The following is a 24,800-nucleotide window of genomic DNA, read 5'->3' on the forward strand; positions in this document are numbered from 1 at the left end:
GTTTTCCATGTTTGATCACGCTGATAGAACTCACTCTCTGACATGTACGCCTTCTTGCTTGTTTATTCCATTTCCTGTCTCATTGCCTTTTTCTGCTTACCTTTCCATTTTCGTTGCGCGGCAGATCCGCGAGCTGAAATGAATTCTGTGGCGCGTGCTTATTGTCCAAACACACATACACACACACACACACACACACACACACACACATTAGCGCTTCCTTCTCTACTTTGTTTCTGCTGCGGGTTCGTGTTTGTGCGTGGAGGAAGTCGTGTCCTGGAGAAGTTTTCAATGCGTGCGTCAAAAGTACGTGAGGATTGTGGCGCATTGGACGGCGGCAGTGTTGAATGAACGGAAGGAGGAGGGAGATCATACATTAACTCCTGCTGGCTGCGGGGACTCTCCACTTGATAGGAGCCAAGACAGCTGGATGCACTCAGAACAACACTGACAGCAACACTGAGAAACACAGAGGCGACAAATGAAACCCAAACGAAACACCACTTAATTTCTTTTTTTTTTTGGACTACCCGGCGTTTTCCAGGGGATTTTACGCACCGCAAGAGAGTAAAGAAAACGCTGCAGAGATGAGTGCTGCGTGGTTTTACGTGCTCCTGAAGGATCCCCTCTCCTGATAAAGGGACCAAAGAGGACAAAACAAGGCTGTCCATGATATTTTCCAAAAGAAGATTGCAAAGGTGGAGCGATTAGAGAAGGGCTGATGACGGGACTATTAATCCTTTCAGTGCATCAAAAGCACCAAAGGGTTTTAGAAACGCTTGGATGGAAATCGGGCGAGTGTTTGGAACTGTTTTTGGTTTTATACGAAACTGGTGATTAGTTGTTGTGACACATCTGCGAGGATTTTTGTTATTAAGGAGTACATTTGCTCTCCCCCCCACCCCCCCCACCCCCCAACACTACGAAAAGGTTGTACGGATTGAGCGGTTTCTCGGCGTGAAAACTCTCATCTCCATCTTTTTTTCCTCTTCAAGTATTCCTAAATCTAAATGGAATTAGTTGAGTCTGAAGCCGTTTGTGAAAGGAACAGACATGGTACATGGGCACAGCTTCCATCACGGTAAGACATCCGTATCTCGTCAGCCGAAGCACACTTGCTCAAAGCTCTTATTGTTTGCTTGTATCCCAACAAAAGAGAAGTACAGCGATCCTTTAATCACTTTCGGAGGACGCTAAATAAATGAGCAACAGATAAAAAAACTAAAAATAGAAGCAGCGTGGTGATTTGTTGGGATGAAACAAATTTCACGAGGTGATACACAGACACTGCATCTTACAACCTGTAAACTCACTGTTGAAGGTCACACTAAGTTCTTGTGGGTTTCTCTTTTGTCTTTTTGGGAGGAAATACTCTTAATAAGAAAACGGTGTAATTTTTTGACAACTCATAACATGTTCTGGTTGTGCATTTATATTTTTATGGTCATTTGTTTTAGTTTTTCTTAAAATGTTTGGTTTGGTTAAGGCTGACTTGGGCAGTAAGTAGGAGTCATTTGGGTCATGGTTAAGTTACAGTACAGGCCTAGAGGTTATGTTCTGAGCTATTTGGAGAATATTAGCATTATTAAGGCATTCATTCCTTTACATTGCAGAATATATAAATCCTCATAACTGATGATATACCAATAATTGCCTGTTATAATATGTATGTTAGATATTGTGTGCTCTTTTGGGATTCCTTTAAGGTTACAGCCAGCACAGGTTTAGCATTAGCATAACGCTGGTGTACAGTACATGAAATCCAAAACCTGAAGATGTGTTCTTTGCTGACTCAATCCTCCCTCAGCAAGAAATCAGGCTGTGCAGAAAACAGAGACACACAGAAAAACAAAAAATATGTGCACATCATAGTCATCCATCAAAAATGTATTTGTCTTTCTGATCTTACAGTTGTTGCAAGTCTTCTCATACTTGGGTTGTCTGGGGCAACAAGGAAGGATACAGCAGGTAATCTCCATCACCACAGCCGCACGTCTTTACATCCCCTTTTCAAAGCTTTAATCTCTCACTTTTCTTTTCTCTTTTTTTTTTTGCTGTGTACGTTTTAGTAAAAAACAATTCTGGAGTGAAGCCTGCAGGTCAATGTGGAACGTGGGTGAAGGAATCAGAAGGAGGGCTCTTCACTTCTCCCAATTACCCAAACAAATACCCCCCAGACACAGAGTGTGTTTACATCCTTGAAGGTAAATCTTCTCTTTAAGCACAGCAGCAGTGAAAAAGCAAGGTGATCCAGCTATTCCTTCTCTGAAGCTAAAGTGAGGGGTATCCTGGGTGGAGAAGGATCACAGAAACTCCTTAGAGAATGATGAGATGTATTGGTTTATTAGACAGTGGGTGGCCACTTCAGGCTTGTATTTTTCCCATTAGGATGTGATACTTGATTGATCAGTGCAGATGATAAGGTTATAAAATCACCAAAGTGAAGCTAAAGCTCTGGTGTTTTAGAGATGAACTGACTAACAACTAGGACTGGAGGTGTGTATTGAGCGTTTGGGCGTGCTGATAATGAAACAGGTTGAGCGCTCATCAATGAAAGCATGACTAATATTTTACTCCCTGCTTTGTGCTAGGTGGTAATTATTTTCACTGTGTCTTCCAGCCCCCCCAAGGCAGTGTATTGATCTACACTTTGAGGAGAATTATTCAATCGAGTCCTCTTGGGAATGTAAATTTGACAACATTGAGGTTCGGGATGGACCATTTGGCTTCTCCCCAATTCTCGGACGGTACTGCGGTCAGCACAGCCCGCCCGACATCAGGAGCAGCGGCCGATATCTGTGGATAAAATTTGTTACAGATGGTGAACTGGAAGCGGTGGGATTTTCAGCAAGTTACAACTTCACTGCAGGTACTTTTTTTGTAATAGTTTTTGCCTTTCTGCTCTTGTCAATTCATTTCTTTCTTTCGTGAGCATATCCATGCTTTATAGCCCTTACAGCAAGGCTCCAAATGAATAGCAAACATCGCTCTTGTGGGAGCCTTTGGCAGTTTTATCGATTGTCTGTCTGCACACACTCAATATTTCCATTGGCAATATTTTGTCATTGGCTGGGACACTCTTGTGACTGGCTATACACTGTTATTTGTTTTCTCTCTATATATCTGGAGTGATGCGGAGCAGCGTCAGATTTGAATTGAGTTCAGCAGCACCACTCCTCAGTTTTCAGGGCTGGAAGAGGCAGAGAGAGCATAGCAGACTAATCGGCATTGTCGAACACAATCGTGGCAATTATGGTTGTGTGTAAAACCTTGGCTTTCTTAATTTGCCTCATCTTTGGTTGAAATCCCATTACTGAAGAGGTGTGAGGATTGATGACAAGGAATCAGGGCATAGCCATGATTTAATATTCCTTCACCTACACTTGACTGGGTTTAATAACACTGTCAACTTTTTTAGTGTGTTTGAGGCTTGAAAGGCACAGTGCCAGGAAACACGAAGGGTATGCCAATTTGTCTTTACATCCACTGCTCCATCGGGGGTATTTTACCATTGTCATTGTTTATATGATGAACACTTATGCAGCACATCGACCTCTCATCGGAAAAACATGCTACTAGCTACAGGCTATTGAAAAGAAAGCTATCGAGGTGAAGAGGGACTATAGATTTATCTCTAAATGCTTTTTGTGTGTGCTGTTATCGAGAAATGAGCATGGAGAAGGTCTCTATGGGAAATTACAGTGAAGAAGTACAGTCTATAGCAATGAAATCTACTGAGGAATAAAGTGAAGGACTTCATACCATGGATTGTTAAGCAGAAGTACTGCTACTTTTCTGAGATTTGTCAGTAGAAGTTAAATTGCTTATGTAAAACTACACTAAGGTATAACTGCTGTAGATCAACGTATTCAGTGTAAAGAGTGTAAAAGAGTTTTACGCTGTCAAATATGATATTTTCCATGCAATTCAGAAAGGAGTTGGAAAGAAAAAAAACAAGTGTAAGACAAGTAATACATGAATCAACACAAATTTCAAGAGAGTGTCAGGCGTCGATATGGTCTGTGTTATAGATGTTGCTGTCTGCTGAGGCACGAGTCTCTTATCCTACAGCTGTGTTAGACACATCAGTTGCTCTGTCAACTACGATTTCAAGTTTTACTCTGTGCACTTGTGATATTGTAAAGGTGTTACTTGGTGCTCCTTAGCAGCACGGCTAGTTGAGTATCTATATTTTACCACACAATAATGTCATTGAATGAATGGCATTTTAGCTCATGTCAGCTATGCAACAAACAAAATGTCGAACTATGTCGCTCTTTTGTCAAAAGTTAGATGAGAAGATCTATACCACTCTCATGTCTGTACAGTAAAAATGAAGCTACTGACAGCAGCCAGTTATCTTAGCTTAGCACAAAGACAGGAAACAGAGCAGCCCCTCTAAATGTATGTTCTGACGAAAGCAAACTGAATTTTCTCTTTGCGTCATTCTCACAAATTTGACCATTGGACCTTTTGTTCAGTCCGTGCTGATTCCCCCTAAAGAGCCCATTTACTAACTGTACAATTAGTACAGTTAGTGCGCACAAGCCATGTGCATGGTAGTGTGTGTGTTTATTTGTTCAGCTCAGCCTCTGACTGACCTCAGAATTCCAGTTATTTCCAGTTTATCTTCCTTTTGTGTATGTATGTATATATATATATACACACACATATATATACATACATACATACACATAAAGCCCCAGGATAAGAACTTTTATTCTCACTCAAGCTGCCATTTCAAACTACCATGGACACGTCTTCACCTCAGATCACACCGCACAGAGCTAATTGTGCCCGTCGTATCTTTCCAGTGACTTTGTATGCAATTAGAATCTAGAATTTGCCTCAGAATGTGTCTGAACACGCCTTTAAGCTCACTAATTTACATCTTGTTTGTTTAGTCAGTAGCTATAAAACCCAAACTTTGGCCAACCCAAACCGGCTAAGCTAACCAGCTGCAGGTGGTATAGCGCCATATTCACTGTACAAAGAGTGTATTGATCTTTTAGAAAGATAAAAAGTGTATTTTCCCAAACGTCAAACAATTTCTTTAATAAATGTGAGCATTTAATTTAACTGTTTAACTGTATTTTTATATAATTGTATTGTTGACCTCTACATTACATGCTTGTCCAGGTTTTCTGATGCAGAGAGGGATTGTCTTCCCTAGTGGATGTGAATAAAAATTGAAAGACAGTATATAAAAGAAAAAGAAACATCACAACTGTAACCTCCAAAAACTACTTTAAAAAGAACTACACAGGAAAGATAATTTGTTATTTCCAGCCCTGATAGTCAGAGATAGAGAATCCAGACCACGTTTTCTGTAATACGCAATTGAAGTATTGTTTCCTCTGCCTGCTTCTCTTGGGAGTCTCATTGAAAATTTGCTGAGAGGAAAGAAAAAAGCTCTGCCTCTCGACTTGATAGGAAATATCTGTGGCATATGATTTACATAATTAAAGAAGATAAAAGTCCTGAATTCACTCGACTTGATACCCTGAAATCTGGCAATGTGAATAGTGTCTCACATCTGCAGCTGCTCTGCTAACCATGCTAATTCACACAGCCCTCCTCTGATGAATGGGAGAGAAAAAAAAGAGGCAACAAAGGTGACATGAATCAGCTCCTCTTCCTCTCTTTCCTCAGTCATTTTAGGAGCAGAGAGATAAAAACTCTTATGCTTCTCCTTCACATTCTGCCAGTGTCCTTTCAGAGCCGCGTGCTCTTGATGACTAATGCGGTTAGTACAGCAGCCAGTGAATGAAGGGGCAGGGACGAGAACCTCACAATATCCGCTGTCATATTATATTTTGAGGTACTTCAGTGAAGCACTTAAAGTCTGCAGATGCTATGTATTTAATTTATATGTGGCATCAGAGGAAGTAAGAGATGCTGGGGAACCAGACACTAGAGATTGACTCAGACCAGTGACTAAATGAACTTGGCTGCACAAGTGATGTGATGCGCAATTTATTTGTCAACCAAATTACACCCAGATGCCTCAGACTTGGTCTTTCCTGGCGTCACAGAACTTTTACAGCAGTCTGTTTTACCCCTGCAAAATATATCATAGCTTTTTTTTGCAAAGGGTTTGAAAGCTGTGTGGGGGGGGGTGTTTGACAAAATAAATATTTGAATATCATACATACAACTATAGTATTTCCTATTGAATTCATTCAGCTGTAAAGACACACTTTCAATGACTGTCCAGCACCTGTGTAAGGATCAGTACATGAAAGCTCACCAGGCCGTGGAGTCCATCTGGCAGGCTGGCATGTGTGACTCACTTTAGTTAGCTGACTGAATGAAGTCAGGAAATACCTCTGCCCACCAAACACATGTGGGCTCCCAGATGAATCATAGTCACAACTCATACAGCCCATTAGATAGATGCTGTCATATTCGCACTAGTGTACCAATTACCAGTACTAGTCATTAGTGTATACTTAAAAGAACAGTTCGACATTTGGGGAAATATGCTTATTCACTTTCTTGCTGGAAATTAGATGAGAAGATTAACACCACTTCTCGTCTGTATGGTGAATATAAAGCTAGCGTCAGCAGCCAGTTAGCTTAGCATAAAGACTGGAAACAGCAAACCTGGCAGGTCAAATAGTAACAAAATCCACCTACTAGCCTTTTTTTAATTTTTGCAAAGTTTGTGTACGGATTAAACAAACAAAACATGGGCTTTGAACGCCATTTACACATTTCATTAGTGTGCAATCTGTATCTGGACAAGGAAAAACGCATGTTAACACATTGGGATGTGAGCAAGTTTTCCCTCACAAAAAAGAAAGACACTCATCCATTGCATCGCTTCCCTTGACACTGGGCTGTGCCATTTGTTATTTACAAGTTTTCATTTTATTTACGGGCAGAATCGAGGCAACAAGGGCGCTTAATAATACCAGGTGTAATGCAAAGGCCTATGGATTTGATGTCAATATCAAGATAATTTATTCAGATCAAGTGTTGATAACGGGTGTAAATGTGGCCTTAGACAGAGCTTCTGAGACTTGCTTTTTTGTTTTGTGTTTGCAGTCTTTGTGCTAAGGTAAGCTAAGCTTACTGGCTGATGTGGGCGATAACGTCATATTTACTGTACAGGCTTGAGAGTGGTATTAATCTTCAAGCTCTTGCCATGAAAATTAATAAGCCTTCGATCATGTCGAACTATTCCTTTAAGTGCATATTGATGCACCCTTAGTGAGTCTCTCAAAAATGGCAAGATGCAGCACACTTAACCTTAACGTATTATCCTAATGCCACTTTGAAGCTGCATGCAGAGCGTACTGTAAGTGTATCACAGAAGTCATCATGTTCCCCTGCTCCACAGTCAAGTCCACATATAAAAGGCAGTTCAGTGAATTAAGCGAGAGAAGCCTGGGACAGAGGGGTAAGTAGCAAACCACCCACGAGAAGAGTAGTTTAGGAAAGGGCTGGAAGCCTCGGGCCCAGTAAAGGCTGTGTTTGAATTTGCAAAAGAACTCCTGGGATGATTTTAATTTTTTTTGTTTCATCCTTTCTGTCTTTCTTATTATTGCCCAAATATAAGCAATAATTTTGTTTTGAAGTAGTGGTAACTTGTGAGAGTGTGATATTGTGCCGCTATGTGCTAATTTCAGTAGTGTGCTGATACAAATGGAACCAAAGGCAACCACAGTAAAATCCAGCTGTCTGTCATTAAAGCCAGTACAGTATCACGCCTCTTATTGTTCATAGCACATGTGAAGTTGCCTTCCCTGAATTCAAATCATCTCTGGAGGTCAGCAACAAAGCCAATGTGTAACATTTTCGACAAGCAGCCTTATGATATTGATATAAACATGATTGCAAGTAGAATAGTCAAATAGTGCATGTGCAGCAGGGGAAATTACTGAGTGGAGGAACCATTGCGTGTGTGTTTCTGTGTTTGTGTGCGTGTGTGTGTGTGTGTGCAAGGCTGTTGGGGGACTGGAGCAGCGTTCTGCTTTTCAGGTCGTCCTAGGGCATCGTGACCTTAGAACCCTGTGGACTGGCAGATTAAGTGGTGTTTCAGCACCTTAAGCCAAAGCCAGAGCAAATAAAAGCTGCAAGTTCTCCCCCTCGTGCTCCCTATGCTCCGATCATCGGCTGTTTGCAGAGCCAAGACCTGGTGTTGAGGCAGATGCTGCTATGTGGAGACTCAGGCAGTATTTGTGCGTTTCCTTGATCCAAGGGCTACTGATGTACTGTTCCTTTATTGAACATATTGTGGGGACATGAAATATATATATATATATATATATATGTATACTCATGTGGCCCATTAGGTTTTCAGCTTCTTCTCTGTTGTGATGTGGGTCTTTGAATACATTCAAAGATGAAATATGAAGACTTTTCTGTACTGCTTCAAGAAAAATGACATCCTGAATTGGATTTGTGTAGTTTTTAGTTATATATATATTTAAAATGTATTAGTGGTGGTCATTTATGGACTGTAGAAAATGCTTGATAAAAATCCTTTGAAATTTACTTAATTATGCATAAAATTATGCAAATCTGATTCATCATAGTGATTTTATTTTTCTTGTGTAAAATATCTGTCAAATGGGAACTGGTCAGCATGCTATATAGCCTTGTATGTTACCTATAAGGCACCTTCAGTAGCACTGCTACTGTACGTTTTCTACTGTACGAATTCAGGCCATGACTAATGAATCTATAATCAAGATGACACGGATTGATCTGAGTGGCTTATTGCCCAACCAAGCTCTAACTGGACTGAGAATCTTTCTGGAATGAAATGAGTCAAATGGCATTGAAGATTATAGCTGGAATAGGATATATGGGTCTATCATAAAGGAGGCAGGGCCACGAGATTGAACCTAGATGGGCTCAAACTGGAAAATTGAAAATTGAACCGTAGAGATCGACTCTTCGCTCTTGGAAGGAACTGACTTCGGCAGCATCATTGCTGAGGCTGGACAGAAAGTTCAGCGACTTCCCAGTCTCACATCTGTATCCAAAGTCATTTGCCAGTGGCAACACCCGACATTTAAATGTTTGAGTCCATTTTTGTTCACTTGCATCCACTGAACTCTCAGAATTAAGTTTCCAAAGACACTGACATTCACCAGATTGGCAGTAGGCATGTTATAATTCGTGATGGTTATCATTTACTGTATTTTAGGACAGAATTGAAATCCAACCTAAGTTATATGATGAGACAGAAGTAGCTTTAGGGAATTTGGCCAAACCATAGACTGCAAGATGATACGGATGCGTTATTAACAGTATAACAAATAAATACTAATATTTGCAAGCATTTTTTACATACTTTTTATTCCAGTCAAGTCCTATTCAAGTGGTTTGGTAAATCTTGGTATTTCACTTTATTGCACAACATGGTGTTTACTTTTTGATACCCACAAATAAGGATGGTAAATACAGATGGTAAAGAATAGCTGCTGTAGTTTTGAACATCACAATTGTGCTCCTGTCATTTTGGTCTGGACAGTCTTGACAGCTTCAGACAGACATGTCAATCAGGATGTACACCTGCTGACAGTTTACTCCTGGTAACCTAAATTCTTCCTACTACTGATTGGACGACCGCGCCAATTGCTGGGCTGTCATTGGTCTTTGCTTTTGATTTTTAAAAAGAAAGAACATTGAGATCTCAAATTAAGCTACTTACCAAAATCTTGACAATGTTTAGGTGAGAAACAGACCATACAGTTCAGAATCATGACACGTGCAGTGGCCAAAAATAGTGGAAGCCGTGCTTGTGAGATGTGGTCTGGCTTTTTCTATTGTGATACCTCTCAACCTAAATCCAATGAAAACATTGTCAAAGTCTGTCCCGCACTGTTATAGCACCTAAGGCACTGGGAGTAAAATTTCATTTTCCATGGCCCAACACTGGTAGGGGCTCAGATTCACAAAGGAGCACAGAGGAATGGTAGATGAAATTCATGAGTAGAAATTGAGAGAGAAATCTCCTGTGGTGCATTTTCCCGAGATCTCAGTGAAGAGTGTGTTTGCCTGAATGAGCTGCTTGCATATAGTCACTCCTCATGCATCACAAAAAAAAAGATCTTCCTTCCAATGTTTTGCTCTAATGCTTATTGTCATTAGTGCTCCCTACAGTGCAAGTCACATTCTCATGGAGCTTTCTCCCTGATTGTTCTGCGCTGCCTACTGTTTCTCTGATTGTTATGGGCCTGTTATCTGTCTCTCTACTGGGAAAATGTGTAGGTGTACATTACTCACAGTGGAGGTATGCTCCTCATGTGTAATGCAATTTCCCCAAAGTAATGCTATCAGTTGAAGGGCTTTGGCAAAGAGAAAATAACCGGGTCTCTGTTTGTGTTTACTTTTCAGATGACTCATTTCAATGTGAAAAAGATGATAGTGGTCTAGACTAAAAAAAAACAGACCTGTGTTTGGAGAACAGGCTCTCTCTAGCTTTGTGTTTTTTTTTTAGTTAAGGCTGCCCACGTCATTGTCATTTCAAAAAGAATCTCCTGCGTATGTGGTGAGGAAGAATGACGGTTGCTGTGTTTGAGCTCAACTGAAAACACTGCCTCTATTTTAGCAAAACGAGATGGATGGAGCGAGTTAGCATTGCAGGCACACCTCTTGCAGCTGTGGAGGAGGTCGGTCACACCCTCGCTCTCCTCACTCATCTCTCTGTCTCTCTTTTTTCAGCAAACACTACCTCTTTTCTTCTCTCCTTGCCTCCTCTATGTGTTATGCTCCAGATCCATGTGAAGGGAACACTGGCATACATGTTTTAAATGCTTTCTGTGGTGCTCCAGGAAATCCAGCTATGTAACCCCCAATGTCCACAGTAAATGATAATTCCAGTGTGTCACAACCTGGTTTTCATGGTTTTTGCCATCATTTCTATCAGCAGGAATAACATTGTACTTACCAAGTTAATGGCAGGGATCTGTGGATGTGGCATCTTTCAGGTTTTTAAACAAACCCCCAGGTGGAGAAAAGACAAACCAAAGGCGAACAGTAAAATTACTGCCAGAACTTTCCGTAATAAAGATCCATCACAGCCTAGTTTACAGGCCGACTTCCCGTTTCAACTTTTACAAACCACAGTTATATGCACACACTATTCCTGTGCAATGAGAGATTCTTCCTGATATTTCAGGTGTGCTCACTTCCAGGTTTACCATTAAATAAAGTAGTTTAGATATAGTAATGTGGCTAAAATGTTGTCTTGTTTACAACCTGTCTAATCATCTGACCACTCATGTTGTCACTATGTCCCGACTTGGTGAGAACAATGTTATCACAACCAACAGAACTGACATTAAAAGTTGTAACTGGAATTATCCTTCAAGCGTGGACCAGCCATTGAGGTCCATTCTCCAGCATTTCAAACAGACAAATGTCATTGCAAAAATCAATTAATTTCAATGGAATTGCTTTCATCAGTGTATTTGCTCAAGGGGAAGTAAATATGTGCAAACATTGAACTTTGACACACAAATTGGCTTTGTTGACTAATAGCAAACTGTCAGTCTATGAAGCCCAGGAGTCCAAAAACAGAGAAAGCTGTCTTAGCTTATGTGTTGCATCATCCACTTCTAATAGCCATCCCATGTTGGAGTGTGGTTTGTAAACAGTTAAACGACAAGAGTCTATGGTACAAATAAGCTACATCTGTTGAAACTGTGAATTTATTTAGCGACCAAGCTAACTATCTTGCTAACTGACAACTTAGTGTAACAACTGACAATTGTCATTGTATTGTAATTGACTAGCACCAGCTGGCTAGCATGTGAGCAATTAGCTAGCCAGCTACAGTGTTTTAGCAGCTACACCTGCAGGTTGTCAGTGCAGCACTTTGTAACTTCGTAACTTTTTGAAAGGTGTTATATAAATTTATCTTGCTAATAATAATAATAATAAAAAAATAAAATGTTGCGGTAACACTTTCCGGTGTGTCTGCACCTTTATTCCCTTCTTCTGTCTGCTCCACTTCTGTTCCAGTTGACGCCTCTCCTGTCCCTCCTCAGACATCACACCGTGCCCCTTCCTGCGCAGCAGAGAAGTCCCGGCACAAAATGTTCACCAGCTTATCAGACAACGAGCTGTCACTCATGGGCCAACCAGTCAGAGTTTATCACCCCGTGGAACTTAACTCACTATCCAACAGGATGGCTGATATTTACGTCCTTTGGCTGTTTCAGACGCTCCCAGCCAATTACCCTGCAGATCAATCAGTGGCTCAGCCTGCCTCCTGCTTCCATCCTCTGTGGCAGTTTGTTAGCCAGGCCTGCTGTTCAGCTACAGATGCTGTGGGGGTCAGGGCACCGCTCTGTTGTAGCTGGAAAACTGCAGCAATGAAAACCATGCTGTGTGTGGGGGTTTATTTGTGGCCTGGTTGGGGGATTGGAGTGAAGGGGTTGTGTGTGTATGAATGTATCTATACACACACCATATGTATCAATACCCGTGTGTAAATACAGTATGCTGGAACATGTGTATTTGTGTGTATGTGTGTGTGTGTGTCTTTCCAATCTGTACCAGAATCTTGGCTGCTTTCCTATTCAAACCCTGTGTCCTTCCTGTGCTACATCCACAATCGAGCGACCTTCTGTGTATTCACGCTGTGTTTGCTACTGCACACAGTACCCATGATGCATATGGTCTTTGCTCCCTGAACTGCATTAGAAATTAGCTGGGTTGTCGTAAGTGTGTTTCTTTCTGCACTCCCTTCCTCTGTAGGTATAACAGCTTGCCTAAGGCTCTTTGTTTCATTAGCCTATCACCGTGGTGGATCCTTGGCTGTCACGCTGAGAGCCTGACTCTCTCCATTATGCCGTATTAGGCAGCAATGAGATTGAGCTGTGTGTTTTATCTCTGCACACATTATAAGGCTTCAGCCCATTGAAAACGTCTTAGAGAATTATTCTCTTAAGAGTTGATTGAAAAGGTCTTTTCATTTTCGGAAGGTGAATGAGTTTTGTTTGCTCATCGCTCCTGATTTGTACCTCTTGATTTTCGAAGGACATCGTAGAGCAGATTGCTTTCCATACTCGACGTGTTTTGCTTTTGTTTTCATCTTCTCATCAGTGGGATACATCCTTAGGGAGCTCCTGTATTAACATGCAGGGATAAAAAGCCTAATAACTGCCTCAAAAGGAGTATGAATGATGAATGTTCTGCTTTCATTATCTACACGTTGCTCCTCCATTTTCTTGCGTCCTATTTTGGCAGTGGATTGGACTCTGCATTCCCAGTTTATCATCCAAGAGCAAATGTCTGATTCCAAAGGGACCTAAATCACATTTGGCATCAGGGTAATCTAAGGTAATGGCAAGCTTTTGCTTTGCCGCTGGGAGAATGTTGTCAACCATGAAGGAGGGCAAGACCATGATGGGATTAGGAAATGTGGAATTTGAGTAATCCTCACAACATTTCAGAATGATAAAACAGTTGTGGATTCAAGCGGACGCCCACAACAATACATAATACTCCCTTATAGGAAATTACAATAAAACGAGTTGATGGTACATTTCATGAAATGAAAGAGCAGCTTGGGTCATATACCGGCTGTTCGCTCCGTATACTGTTGGGACTGTGTTGGAGGGTTAATGCATATCATTACCATTTGATAGGCTTATAGAAAAGCCATGACAAGTGGTTTATGGTTTACAACTGACTGTGAGTCTCCAGCTTCTCTCAGACTATCATGTTTTATTTATTCCAGGGTTCCCTATAGGTTCAACCAAGGAAGAAATATAACATGTAATAACAATGGAACAAAATTTGTATACAAAGCACAACAGAGTAGTCTATATCGCTCTGTAGCTGTGCTGGGTTTGGAGAGGGGACTGAAGTGATGCCTGATTTTGCAGCTCATTCATAACCATAATGGCAGAATTTCCAGGCCGGTCAAGGCTAAATTTTCCACAAAAAGACCTGCTTGGTGCCCCCTGCCTTCCCCCGTCTGTGTGAAGGATTGCTATTGCACCCAGAGGATCCATTATGTGAGCTTGCGGGCTGCTAAACAGTTCCTACAGGAAAGACCAGGTTAAATTTGAATGTTTACCGTTTGACGTCCTAAAGGTGTGTGTGACATTTGGTTTCCGGGAGGCTTGATGTTCTATACGGTTGTTTTCAGTTTACTTTCAGCCATTTTGCTGAAGGTGTCAAGCATTTGCTTGGCCCAGGAACCTCGAGTCACGAAAGCTGAAAGAACTGTCAGGGTGACAGCGTAACGAACAGACATGTTCTTAGCAAGGTGTTCCATCAGCTCCTTTCTTTCTTCTTTCATTTTTGTCAAAGCTCAAATTGCTCATCCATCTGTGATTATTGAGGTGCTGCAGGGTTGCAGGAGAACGTTGAGTCATGCAAGTCAATTAAGACCATCTTCCTCCATAGGACGACTGTCTCCTGGCAGATTGCCGAGAGCAAGGACCTGGAAAAGTCAGGAAGTCGATCATGTGTGTTCATATCTGTTTTGTTCTCAAACAAACACTAACAGCCTGCTGAACAGCATGGCCTTGCTGGCATTTCATTTTCCATTTGGCAAGCTCGATTAATCACAGCACTCCTATACAATGGGACGCACGTGGCCACCCACCGCTGCTGGCTCTCATTATTCCCCTACGCAGGAAAATGTACAGCTAGGGGGGGAAGCTGAGGCAGAGAAGAGAGCCATAGCTATACTATAGCGCATACTGTATATATGAGCGATGCAAAGAGACAAAGAAAGACGGATGGAAGGAAGAATTCAGCGATACAGAAAAGGATTTGGATTGCTGTGAATAGGTTACGGCCACGCTGGGAGGAAGACTGATAAAAGATTGGGGCTGTTCCATGTCCCCTCAAGGCTCTGCTTCTATCTGAATATTCATTGAGCTGACACCGGCTTTTCTCGCCACCGTCTATAAAAGGATGCCAATTGGCTTTTTACCTTGTGGCCTCTAATAAGCCTGTGTGCCTAATGTGCATACAAACGACTCCTCATGATACGCAGGCACACATAGTGATTTCTGCACTTCCTCATAAACAGCCTTGAAACCGCTTAAGCTGCCCTAACAGTTTGCTCTCTGTGCGTTTAAATTGCCGTGCATGAAAAACGCATTACTAGATAACGTTTTTTTTCTGTGACAGTTGTTTGGCTTTATATCTCCAGGATTGAAATTGGGACTTGCTGACTTTATCTTCTTTCATGCATGCGCTATGATTGTTTATTCATTCTGTATAATGAAATATCTGATCTGCTGCAGGGGGATAAAATTGTTTTGGGAAATCCTTCAGTTTGTCAAAAAAAAAAAAAGTAGATTATTCATCCATTCAGCACATTTATGTAATTTTTATTCAGTTATGATCCTGGATAGTGAGGTTTACAGTAAAGAAACTTTTGTAAAATTGGAATATTACACAGGACAGAAGCAGTATTTGCTGACAATACTGAGCCTGAATCTGTTTTCTGTAAAATCTGCACACTGCAGATACAGCATACTGCAATGATCACGCATGCTGAGTCTGTCTGTGTAAACTAGAGAATAACAGTTGAGCTAATTGGTGGGAAAAAAGTATTTTTTTTATACATGCTCACTGTGCACATGTGTGGAGTCACGCACATGCAAAAAGATGTGAGAGAGGACATTTCTCATCCAAGGCTTGAGCCAAGCTGGATTTTAGCTGGGGGAAACTACTCAAATCTGTATGCTACTCCTAATCCCGGCGCACAAACACAGACGTACACGCTGGACCTCCACTGAGCAGCTACATCTGAACCGTCAGATCAAAAAATCCTTTTCATTTTGCAGAGGTGACGTTGGTTCTTGGTTTGTATGCTGGCTGTAAAAGCAGGCATGTTTGTACAGAAGAGAGGATAGTGGAGAGTAGAATATTGTGAGGTTTATCTTCACGTGGAACAAACACATATGGTACAGTCTTGCACACGTTTTCCCTCAAAATACTTATTCATAACCAGCCTCGCCGTGTACAGCAATCTTAAATATTCAGGCATAATCCTTTTGGGGCTCTTCTGGTAAGATGTAGAATTCAAGTGAGATTGAAATCACCATCCCTTCCCTAGATAGCCGTGTGCCACAAGGACATAATTTTCTTTTTCTTAAATTAGAAAAGATTAGGTTGAATCTGTGGGGCTCGGCTGAGAATTTTGTCGCCCTCTGGGCAACACTTTATTTCCTAGTATTTCAAAAGTCTGCCAACTTTACCTTCTGATTTAGTTTAGATATTTCACAGTCTCTCTCTAACTCTCTGTCTCTTTGTTATAGGAGGGCATGCTGGCTGCACTGGTGATTCATAACAGAGGAAAATAATTTGTCTTTGTGTGAAATGAACTTCACGTATTGCCTCTGGTGTTTGACATAGAGCAAAATACTGTACTATTCATTCCGTCTAAAACCACATGCAAAAGGCTATTTCCACCACACACACCAAGCCTAATCTGTTGTGTTTGTAATCACACGTGAACTAATCTCCTCTGCCACCACAGCACAGAGCAAGGTAAGAGGGCCAGAAACAGAATTGCAGGGTCATACATCAGACAGACAAATAAAGAAAAGTGGGAGATGGTGGTGGGATTAGGTTTAAAAACCCCTAAAAAAAAAGATCAGGAGGGAAGTCTGAGTCATTGATTTTATCGTGCTCTGCCTCTGAAGAGGCGAGGCTTTGTGGAAACTTAGATTGTGGTAGGAAAAAGCTCAGTGAAAATGCTTAAATTGAGTGTGTGGAGAGGAGAGCTTTGGTGTGGCTTAAATATTCATTTGCTGGTGGCACTCGCTCTGGAGTGAGGTTTTAGCTCCTAGCGGCGGATCTCTTGACACACTACTTGTCAAACATCTGTGGTTTTGCCCTTGTAGCTGAAACAAAGGTTATTTAAAAAAATCTGGTATTTAAGTGCTGAGTTGCAAAGCATTTGTTGTTTTCCTGTTAAGAATGAGGAAGGCCGTTTTGACCAAAACCATGGCATGTTCTGTATTTGTTGTTGTTTTTGTCAACATTTCTCCCAATTTGGATTCACAGTTCCTTGTGCACTATGGTCATTGCATCCACTGTTTATCTGATGAGGGAGTAGTCAGATGTGCTACATGTGTGACATGCAACACGAGCTGCTTTCTTTCACCTGTTCACATATGCAGAGGTTGCAGGCTCCCTCTTGCCTCCAAAGAGCCTGAAGCTTGTGGCCGTAGTTGGGCATGTAAATGATATATTCAGTTCTGATTGGACATTTATTTTCTAATAGTTTATTTCCTCGAACTATGTGTTTCTAGGCAGTGTTGATCTGTAAAATTATATTGAGTGGGGAAGCCGAAAACCGCAAGAACCGAATTTTTCCACATTTGTTTAAAATGCTTTTACAGAGTTGAGTTGCAGTAAAATACAGCTGTGCTTCCGTTTCCCGAGAATATCAAAACAAGTGAAATTGGTTGTCACTCCCGCACGTCAGAGGAAATTTGAACCTTCCTCAACTTCTCCACGTTGTTGTGGAATGGCAGTCTGTCGTGCTTCTAGTGTTTGAGTCTGTATGTGTGAACGGGGGTTAATGCATGGTAGGTTGACACTAAGGCACCTCAACTTACCAGTGGCAGTCGCTAGTGCCAAGTATATGATCCCTCACTGGCTTCCCAACATGTGAACACAATCAGTTGTGTTAGCTGGAATGTGCAGCCAAGCCAGAGAGACTGCTGCCAGGAACTGTTTCCATGCACCCTTTATAAAGCAATATGAAGCTTGTATCCACAACTTTCCTCACATGTTTGCCCTTTTGAGCAGCGAGGGCAGTTGCAGTGATGTTCTTATGATATGATCTACAGCAATGATGTCAGTTGTTGAGTTGTTGTTAGAGTTTTGAAATAGAATAAGGCTCTGCTACAAATGACGCATTAAAATACAAACATGTTGTCTGTCAGTGTGCAGCGTCAGTTATGAACGTACTTCAGCTTTTATCAGCAGAGTATTGAGTTTGTGGCATCTGAAATGTGTAGTTTTATGCTTCCTCACCATAAATTAATGAACATTTGAGATACCACCCTTATTGTAGTTCAGCATGTGCCAAGTATGCAAAACAGTGGTAAAATTACACCGCTTTTTATTAGTGAGTGTGGTGTTAATTTGTTTTGGCACAGCTTGTGTTTTGTCAACACGCCTCAAAGTCTCTTTTGGGTGTTCGCAGTGCAGTCCTGATTGGGATTGGGTTTTTCGTTTCATTAAATGTGAGGGGGATTTCATCAGCTAGAGGCAACAGTTTGCCTGGGGTTCAGATGTGTGAAGCAGCAGAAATGATAGTATTTTCCTCCTATAAACTAACAGATGGGATTATATGAGAGGCATTAGATACCAAGTGATACCAAGAGTTTACACGAGGGCAGGGCGGGAGTCCTTGTTTTGTGCCAAAGGTTTTATTACATGTTTTATAACAGTGACAGTGAGTTACCACTGCATCTTAATCACTTCCTCACCTCTGTCATGGCACCATTTTTTTTTTGCTTCGAGCAATCTGTGCTGCGACTTGGCCGGCACGATTAGCCAGCACACCAAAGAGTAGCGTTCCATTACATCGGAGTGAGATCTTTATTTGATCCTACTCTTTTAGCACATTTCCCCGTTAATACCCCTTCTGATGTCTGATTAAAACTCTCACAGTAATATGCCTACAACCCCCACCCACACGCACATGCACACACACACACACACACACACAAACACACACACACACACACACACACACACACACACACCCTCTATCAGACACAAAAAGCCAATTTGAGAAAATTAAAAGTCTTTTAAAAGGATGTAGTTATCTCACCCTTTTCCAACTGACATTTTTATGTAACTCAATTGATGCATGACTGCTTCCATTAACTTCTGATCCCTAAGTTGGTATAAATACTCTTTTCAATTTAGATAGTGGCGAGCGGTGAATGGGGCGTTGCGTTGGCGTGCATGTAGAGTGCCGACCTCCGCCAGACTTCCTGACGAATCATTCATTCTTTTATGATTAAGCTCATGTTCACCTACTGCCGCTCTGCCTGCACATTCAAAGAACCAGCTGTCTCCAGTGACATGGAGATATACATCTCTCAATCTTTCATGGTGACTAAAGCCTGAAATTGCATATGTAAATCTTTTGTAATGTAACCCTGTGCCACTATTGGATTTTTTTTTTTCTCTCATCCCCAGTCATCTCAATCAATTTGCCTTCCCTTTCTGTTAGCAGATGCCGGTTATTTATCTTCTCCACCATCCACTTCTTCACTCACTTACTCAGAATTTATGCAGTGTCGGAGCAACCTTGTATTTTTGCCCTCACACCCATTCCTCTGAGGCTCATAGCCTGTAAGTGTGTACGAAAAAGAGAGAGGGAGAGATAGCGACACTCTAATGGGGTTTATCAAAGTCAACCTGAATACTCTAACAGTCTGGGCCTAAACATCAAAGCCTAGTCTCCACTCCACTGCCAACTTCCCTGGACATCCATCAAACACCCAGGCAGGGGAAAGCCTAAACTGACTAAATTGGATGACGGAAATGTTTGTATTGTAAGGACAAACACTCTGATGAAGGGCTAATCGCGGCGTGTCAACGTGACTGTGATAAAAGCTGACATTTTGGGGAGTTAGCTCAAAGGTGTCGCAAGAAGCTCCTTTCTGTTTGAAACTGCGCAAAAGAGCGAAGAAGCAGTCATCCTCATCGGTAGATTATGCCAGAATGTCTGCAAGGTCTGCTCCAACATACTTTATGACATGCTATCGATTCAAGAGAAGATGAAAGGAAATGCTGTGTGATTTGATTTCTCATTCGGGGGTCTTAATTCCCCCAGACACACATTGAGAAACAGGCGGTCCTTTTGATTGCAGTGAATCTGACCAACAGGGTTATTCTCTCTGGGAGATCAGAGTGTTTCTCCCCATTTTTATTAGACTTCAAAGGTTACATACAGAAATAAATGCAGTGTATATACAGTATATATATTCATCTTTTTGATAGCTGTGGGCACACTGCATCCATCATGAATCTGTGTGTTTGTGTGTGTGAGAGAGTGATGTTTGTATACTTTCCTGGCAGTGATAAATGAAACTCTATTTTTATAATAAAAGAAAATTAAAAAAACATTGACTCTTTGCACAGTAAACCCATGTAGGGGATGAAAATCCATTATGTGAATTGCCCACTGCATTCTCCACAGGTCACAGAAACAGATATTTGCATAAAGCTGATCATGCTTCACTTTTGCACACAATTGCATAGCGACATCTTCTCAGCAGCCATATTTTGCCACTCTTAAATGAAGCTTTCTAGTTAGGATTGGGCACCAAATAGAAATGGATTTTGGTACTATGATGCTCAGTGAGATTACAGCCCCTCTTCTCGGGTGTATTTATGGCTGTAATGTTATGAAAGGCGAGGTTAGAGATGGGATGAAGGGAGCATATTGACCATGTGCTTCAGTTTGCTGCCGAGTGTGAGGCTGTACTCAGGCACAATGCTAATATGCTTATGTTAAGCAGCTACAATGTTTACCATGTTCGCCATCTTAGTTTAGCATTTTAACATGCTAACATTTGCTAATTAGCAAAAGCATAGCTGAGGATGATGGGATTGTCATTAGTTTTGCAGCTATTTGGACAAATTCTGACCTCATGGTTACACTATATGAAACATTGAGGGTACATCCAATCGTTGATGAGACTTTACATTCAAAACCACAAACGTCAACCACAGGGGATCACCAAAGTCATTAGGATACATCATTTGGGAGCCATGAATGTCTCAAATTTTGTGGCAATCCGTCTGGCAGGTGTTGAGATATTTCACAGGTAGTAAAAGCGTGGACACACTGGTGGTCCTAGATAAAATGTCAGATGATCACCAAAATCAGTAGGATTCATCTGGAGGGGGCCATGAATGTCCGTACAAAATTACATGGCAATCCATCCAGTAGTTGTTGATATATTTCAGTCTCGCGCTAGACCAACAAATGAACTGATAATAGCTTATTGCATATATATCGGTATATGTTGGCTAAATAACAAGAACTTGCAGTACAGAAGCGCCATTTAGTCACAATTACATAGTTTGTCCAGAGAACACTGTAAAATGTCCCACACAGTACGCATCTAGGTCACAATTTAATTTTTTTAAACATTTGGGCATTTTTTGCCCTTATTGGATAGTAGCAGCAAAGGGCCCAGGCCGCTGGGGTTAGGACTCAGCCTATGTGGTACATGCTCCACATGCTCTGCTCTTTAAAGAAGAAATCTACGGGCTCCATATCAAGATTGAAGAAGTTTGTTTATGTTGTAGAATATAAAATTAATATTGCCAATATATTGTTATCTGATTCTTTAACACACACAAAAGATATCCGTAAAAATTACAGACAACCATGCTCATGCACACATTCATATATCCTTAGCATACCATATATTTCTATCAAAAAGCAGCAGTGTAGATGCAGTGTAAGCAAACTGCAAAGGCCAATGCACCAGGAGCACACATACACACGCACACAAGTGTGCGCACACACACCTTAACTGTATAGTTATTGATTGCTCCTCTCTATTTTGCTGAGACAGATGCTGTTTCTCCCAGGATGGTACTAGACCACTTGGCTGGTGGCCTTTCTCTCTCCCCTTTGCCTCTCTCCCTTTCTTGCTCGATAGCTATCCTTCATCAGCAGCCACGTGCACACACACACACACACACACACACACACACACACTCACAGAGACGCTCACCTCAAGCCATCACATCACTACTAATCACCTGCTTCTCTCTTCAATTTAGACAGCTCGCAGTCCTTCACATTTGTCATTTTTTCCTATTTCTCTCTGCTTCTGTCAGGCTCTGTTTTTCCCGTTCCCCGTCACCTGCTTTTCCCATTTCTCGATACTCTTTAATAGCATGTATTCTTTCGCTTCCCTCCTTCTCTCAAGACCCTGCCATTTCTCCACCCTCTGCTGTTTCCTTATTCTCTTTCTACTCCAAAAACCTCTCTGCGTTTCTGTTTCTCTCTTTTCTCACTTTCCCGACAGCAATGACCAATTTCTTCTCGCCCGTGTCAGTCTTTGTGTGTCAGCCTGTTATTCCTGCCATTTTGCAGTGGACAGGTTGTACCCCGCCTCTGTCTCTTAGCCCCACGCTGGGCATCTCGCTGACTTACCACTCAGCCTTGGTTGATACTGTCTATGTCATACTAGATGATTTACAAAGCTGCTGCACTGGTTCATCTTCCTTTTTGCTGCTTCATCGCCAGACTTCCTTATAGTTTAGAGCATTTTGCTCTGTGCTGATTATTTCCTAAATTAGGGCTGCAACTATGATTATTTTCCACATTTAAGCTACAAAATGGCAGAAAATGTAAAAAAAAAAAATGCCAGCAATACCTAAGTGTACACCTAAGAGACGTCCTATATTTGCTTGTTTTGTTCGACCAACAGTCTAAAATCTAAAGATATTGGGTTTACAATTATATAAAACAGTGAAAAGCAGCAAATCTTCCCTTTTGAGATTGTACGAACTTCTTCAAGTCCAAAGTTGGATTCAGTTTGAACTGAGTAGTTCTACACAAGCTGCATGTCTCAGTAGTTCTGGAAGATATCCTGTCAGGATGTGAATCGCTGATTGCTTGCCATGCTTTTGACAAGCACGTACAGATTCAGGTGTTGCTTTCACTTGGTTCAGCAAGGTGTTACTGAGCATTACTGTGTGTTTGACATTTTTGTGTTATATTCAGCTAAAGCAGCCCAGTGATTTATGACAAATATTTAGAAAATGTATATTTTCGTTGGGTTGTTAAACAGGCAGCAGACAGGCGTGTTTCTAGCTCCGGAGCTGGTTGGGCTGCACGACTAGTTGAGTGAAAACACCACCAGGTTGTTGTTATTTTTTTACATTAGGCTGCTGTTGGAGAAATAAGCAGTGGAGGAAATGGAGTTCTGTAATGAATTCAAATGAATATTGAACGCAGTCCTTTACAAATAGCAGCTAATGCAAGAAAGGTGTTTCAGAAGTTGCAGAAAACCTCCCTAATGCATGGGAAGTGTTCAGGAGATTTTAATGAAGTCTTAAACACAATGCACGTGGCATAATGATGTTACCCCAGAACCATTTCGCATGTATAAAACTCCTTCTAAAAAAGTCTGTTAAACTTGACCATTGATGGAGCAGTAAATGATGTTGTAGGAATCTTGTCCCCAGAAGGCTCCCTTGTTTTCTAACAAGTGAACTGTGACCTGTTGAGTAATTTGGTTGTGGGACCCACGGTTGGAGCAGCTTAACCAGCAGTAATCTCCTCATCTGGCACTATGTGCTGTGTCAAGCACAAGTGGGCTTTATTTCACTTATTCGTTGGCGTCCATCAAAAATAGATGGAACTATTTTTAACTTGGCACCTGTGAAATAATGCATGTGAGGAAAGGATAATGAATGATCATAGCAGGTGTCAGAAGTATTCTGGTTTAAAGCCTAAGGGCTGAGGGAAAATTGGACAGATCTTGCTATGTTTATTTATTCATGCTTGAATCTGGCAGACATGTAGCAAAATCTATGTTGTGGTACAGCTTCCCCACTGCTTAGACCCCTACAGCTAGTGCTGAGAGCTAGTGCTTGGCTAGCTTCCTGTTGCCTTCTTATTGTGCTGGTGGCAGGCGAGAGTCCCACTGCCAAGTAGGCCTTATCCTTCCTTAAAGCTGCAAGTATTATTTGGGGGGGGGGCACCATCACTGCTGATAAATGAGGTTGGAGAACATTTTAACTGCTTCAAACTCAAATTGTAGCTAAAATGTATGAAATGAAATTATCTTTATAAATGATACGCTTGTTAACAACCAGTAAAACTTTACTTGTGCATGTTCTCCAAGGTCTGATGAACTAATTGAAAAAAGACGCATCCAAGAAATCAACACCTCCCACTTCAAATAGCAACTGCTAACAAATTTGAATTTCCAATGACAGTAAGAGGAAAATAAGCCTAATTTGAATGTATGAATCTTGTCAGCCAAATGTTCAAGGGAGCCTAAGGAGGAAAAACACTTCAGTTGTACTTACCAATTAGCTTTTCTCAACTGGCAAAGCACTGCACCTCTTTTTGAAATAAACAAGCATGCACTGATGCTCTCACACAGTAAAACACACACAGGGAGGAGAGCCTGTCACAGGAAGTGCATCAGAATATCTGCACTGACAGAGCAGATATTTGCAGAGATCGTGTTAGTGAGGAAGGAGTGTGTGTTTATGAAACACACATTTTTTAATTTCAAAACTCTCCAGCGGAGTTCCAGCGTTGTGCTCGAGGTGTTCCTGTGTGTTTTCACCTCAGAAAACTTCAAGCTGCCGTCGATCTCCCCACTGGGTGCAAGGGGAGCTAGGGATGCATTTAACACTCACACACATACACTAATACTAGTAAGGTATATTTATGTACTAAACTAAAAATCTTTATATGTACAGCCACAGTGTATGCATGCCATATGTACTATAAAACACACCCAGTTACACTCACACTAATGTCCTGCAACAGTGCTTTCAAATGCGCCTTCATAAAGCTCATGATCATAAACACTATGTAAAGTTGTTCATTTACTCTTTGTCATATCTTTGTCTTGTCTTCACGCTGCTGCTCTGTGACACACATGTGCAACACTAATGTGCATCTTAGTGGTGGAAACTGCTTGATCTAAAAGATGGGTAGATTTCTTAATGTACTTTTAAAGTTCTTTCTTTGTGAAACCTTGTACAAAACAAGCAGGTTCAAGACATCGTAATGTCTTTTTGCAGATAATATTAAGCTGCCGTCTGGTTTTGACTAGAGCGTGTGATGG

General features: G+C 41.3%; 1 protein-coding gene across 2 annotated transcripts in view; it reads left to right on the forward strand.

The window, feature by feature from the left end:
- The first annotated feature begins 1,053 nt into the window (after positions 1–1,053).
- neto1l (neuropilin (NRP) and tolloid (TLL)-like 1, like) overlaps positions 1,054–24,800 on the forward strand; it is a 61,898-nt gene continuing 38,151 nt past the window's right edge. For both annotated transcript variants that reach the window (XM_070927957.1, XM_070927958.1), the window contains exons 1-4: positions 1,054–1,081; positions 1,912–1,968; positions 2,070–2,204; positions 2,621–2,869. In XM_070927957.1, coding sequence (XP_070784058.1) covers positions 1,054–1,081; positions 1,912–1,968; positions 2,070–2,204; positions 2,621–2,869 — 469 coding nt within the window. The remainder of the gene's footprint in view (positions 1,082–1,911; positions 1,969–2,069; positions 2,205–2,620; positions 2,870–24,800) is intronic.

Source organism: Enoplosus armatus, chromosome 21, assembly GCF_043641665.1.
Source record: "Enoplosus armatus isolate fEnoArm2 chromosome 21, fEnoArm2.hap1, whole genome shotgun sequence".
NCBI lineage: Eukaryota > Metazoa > Chordata > Actinopteri > Centrarchiformes > Enoplosidae > Enoplosus > Enoplosus armatus.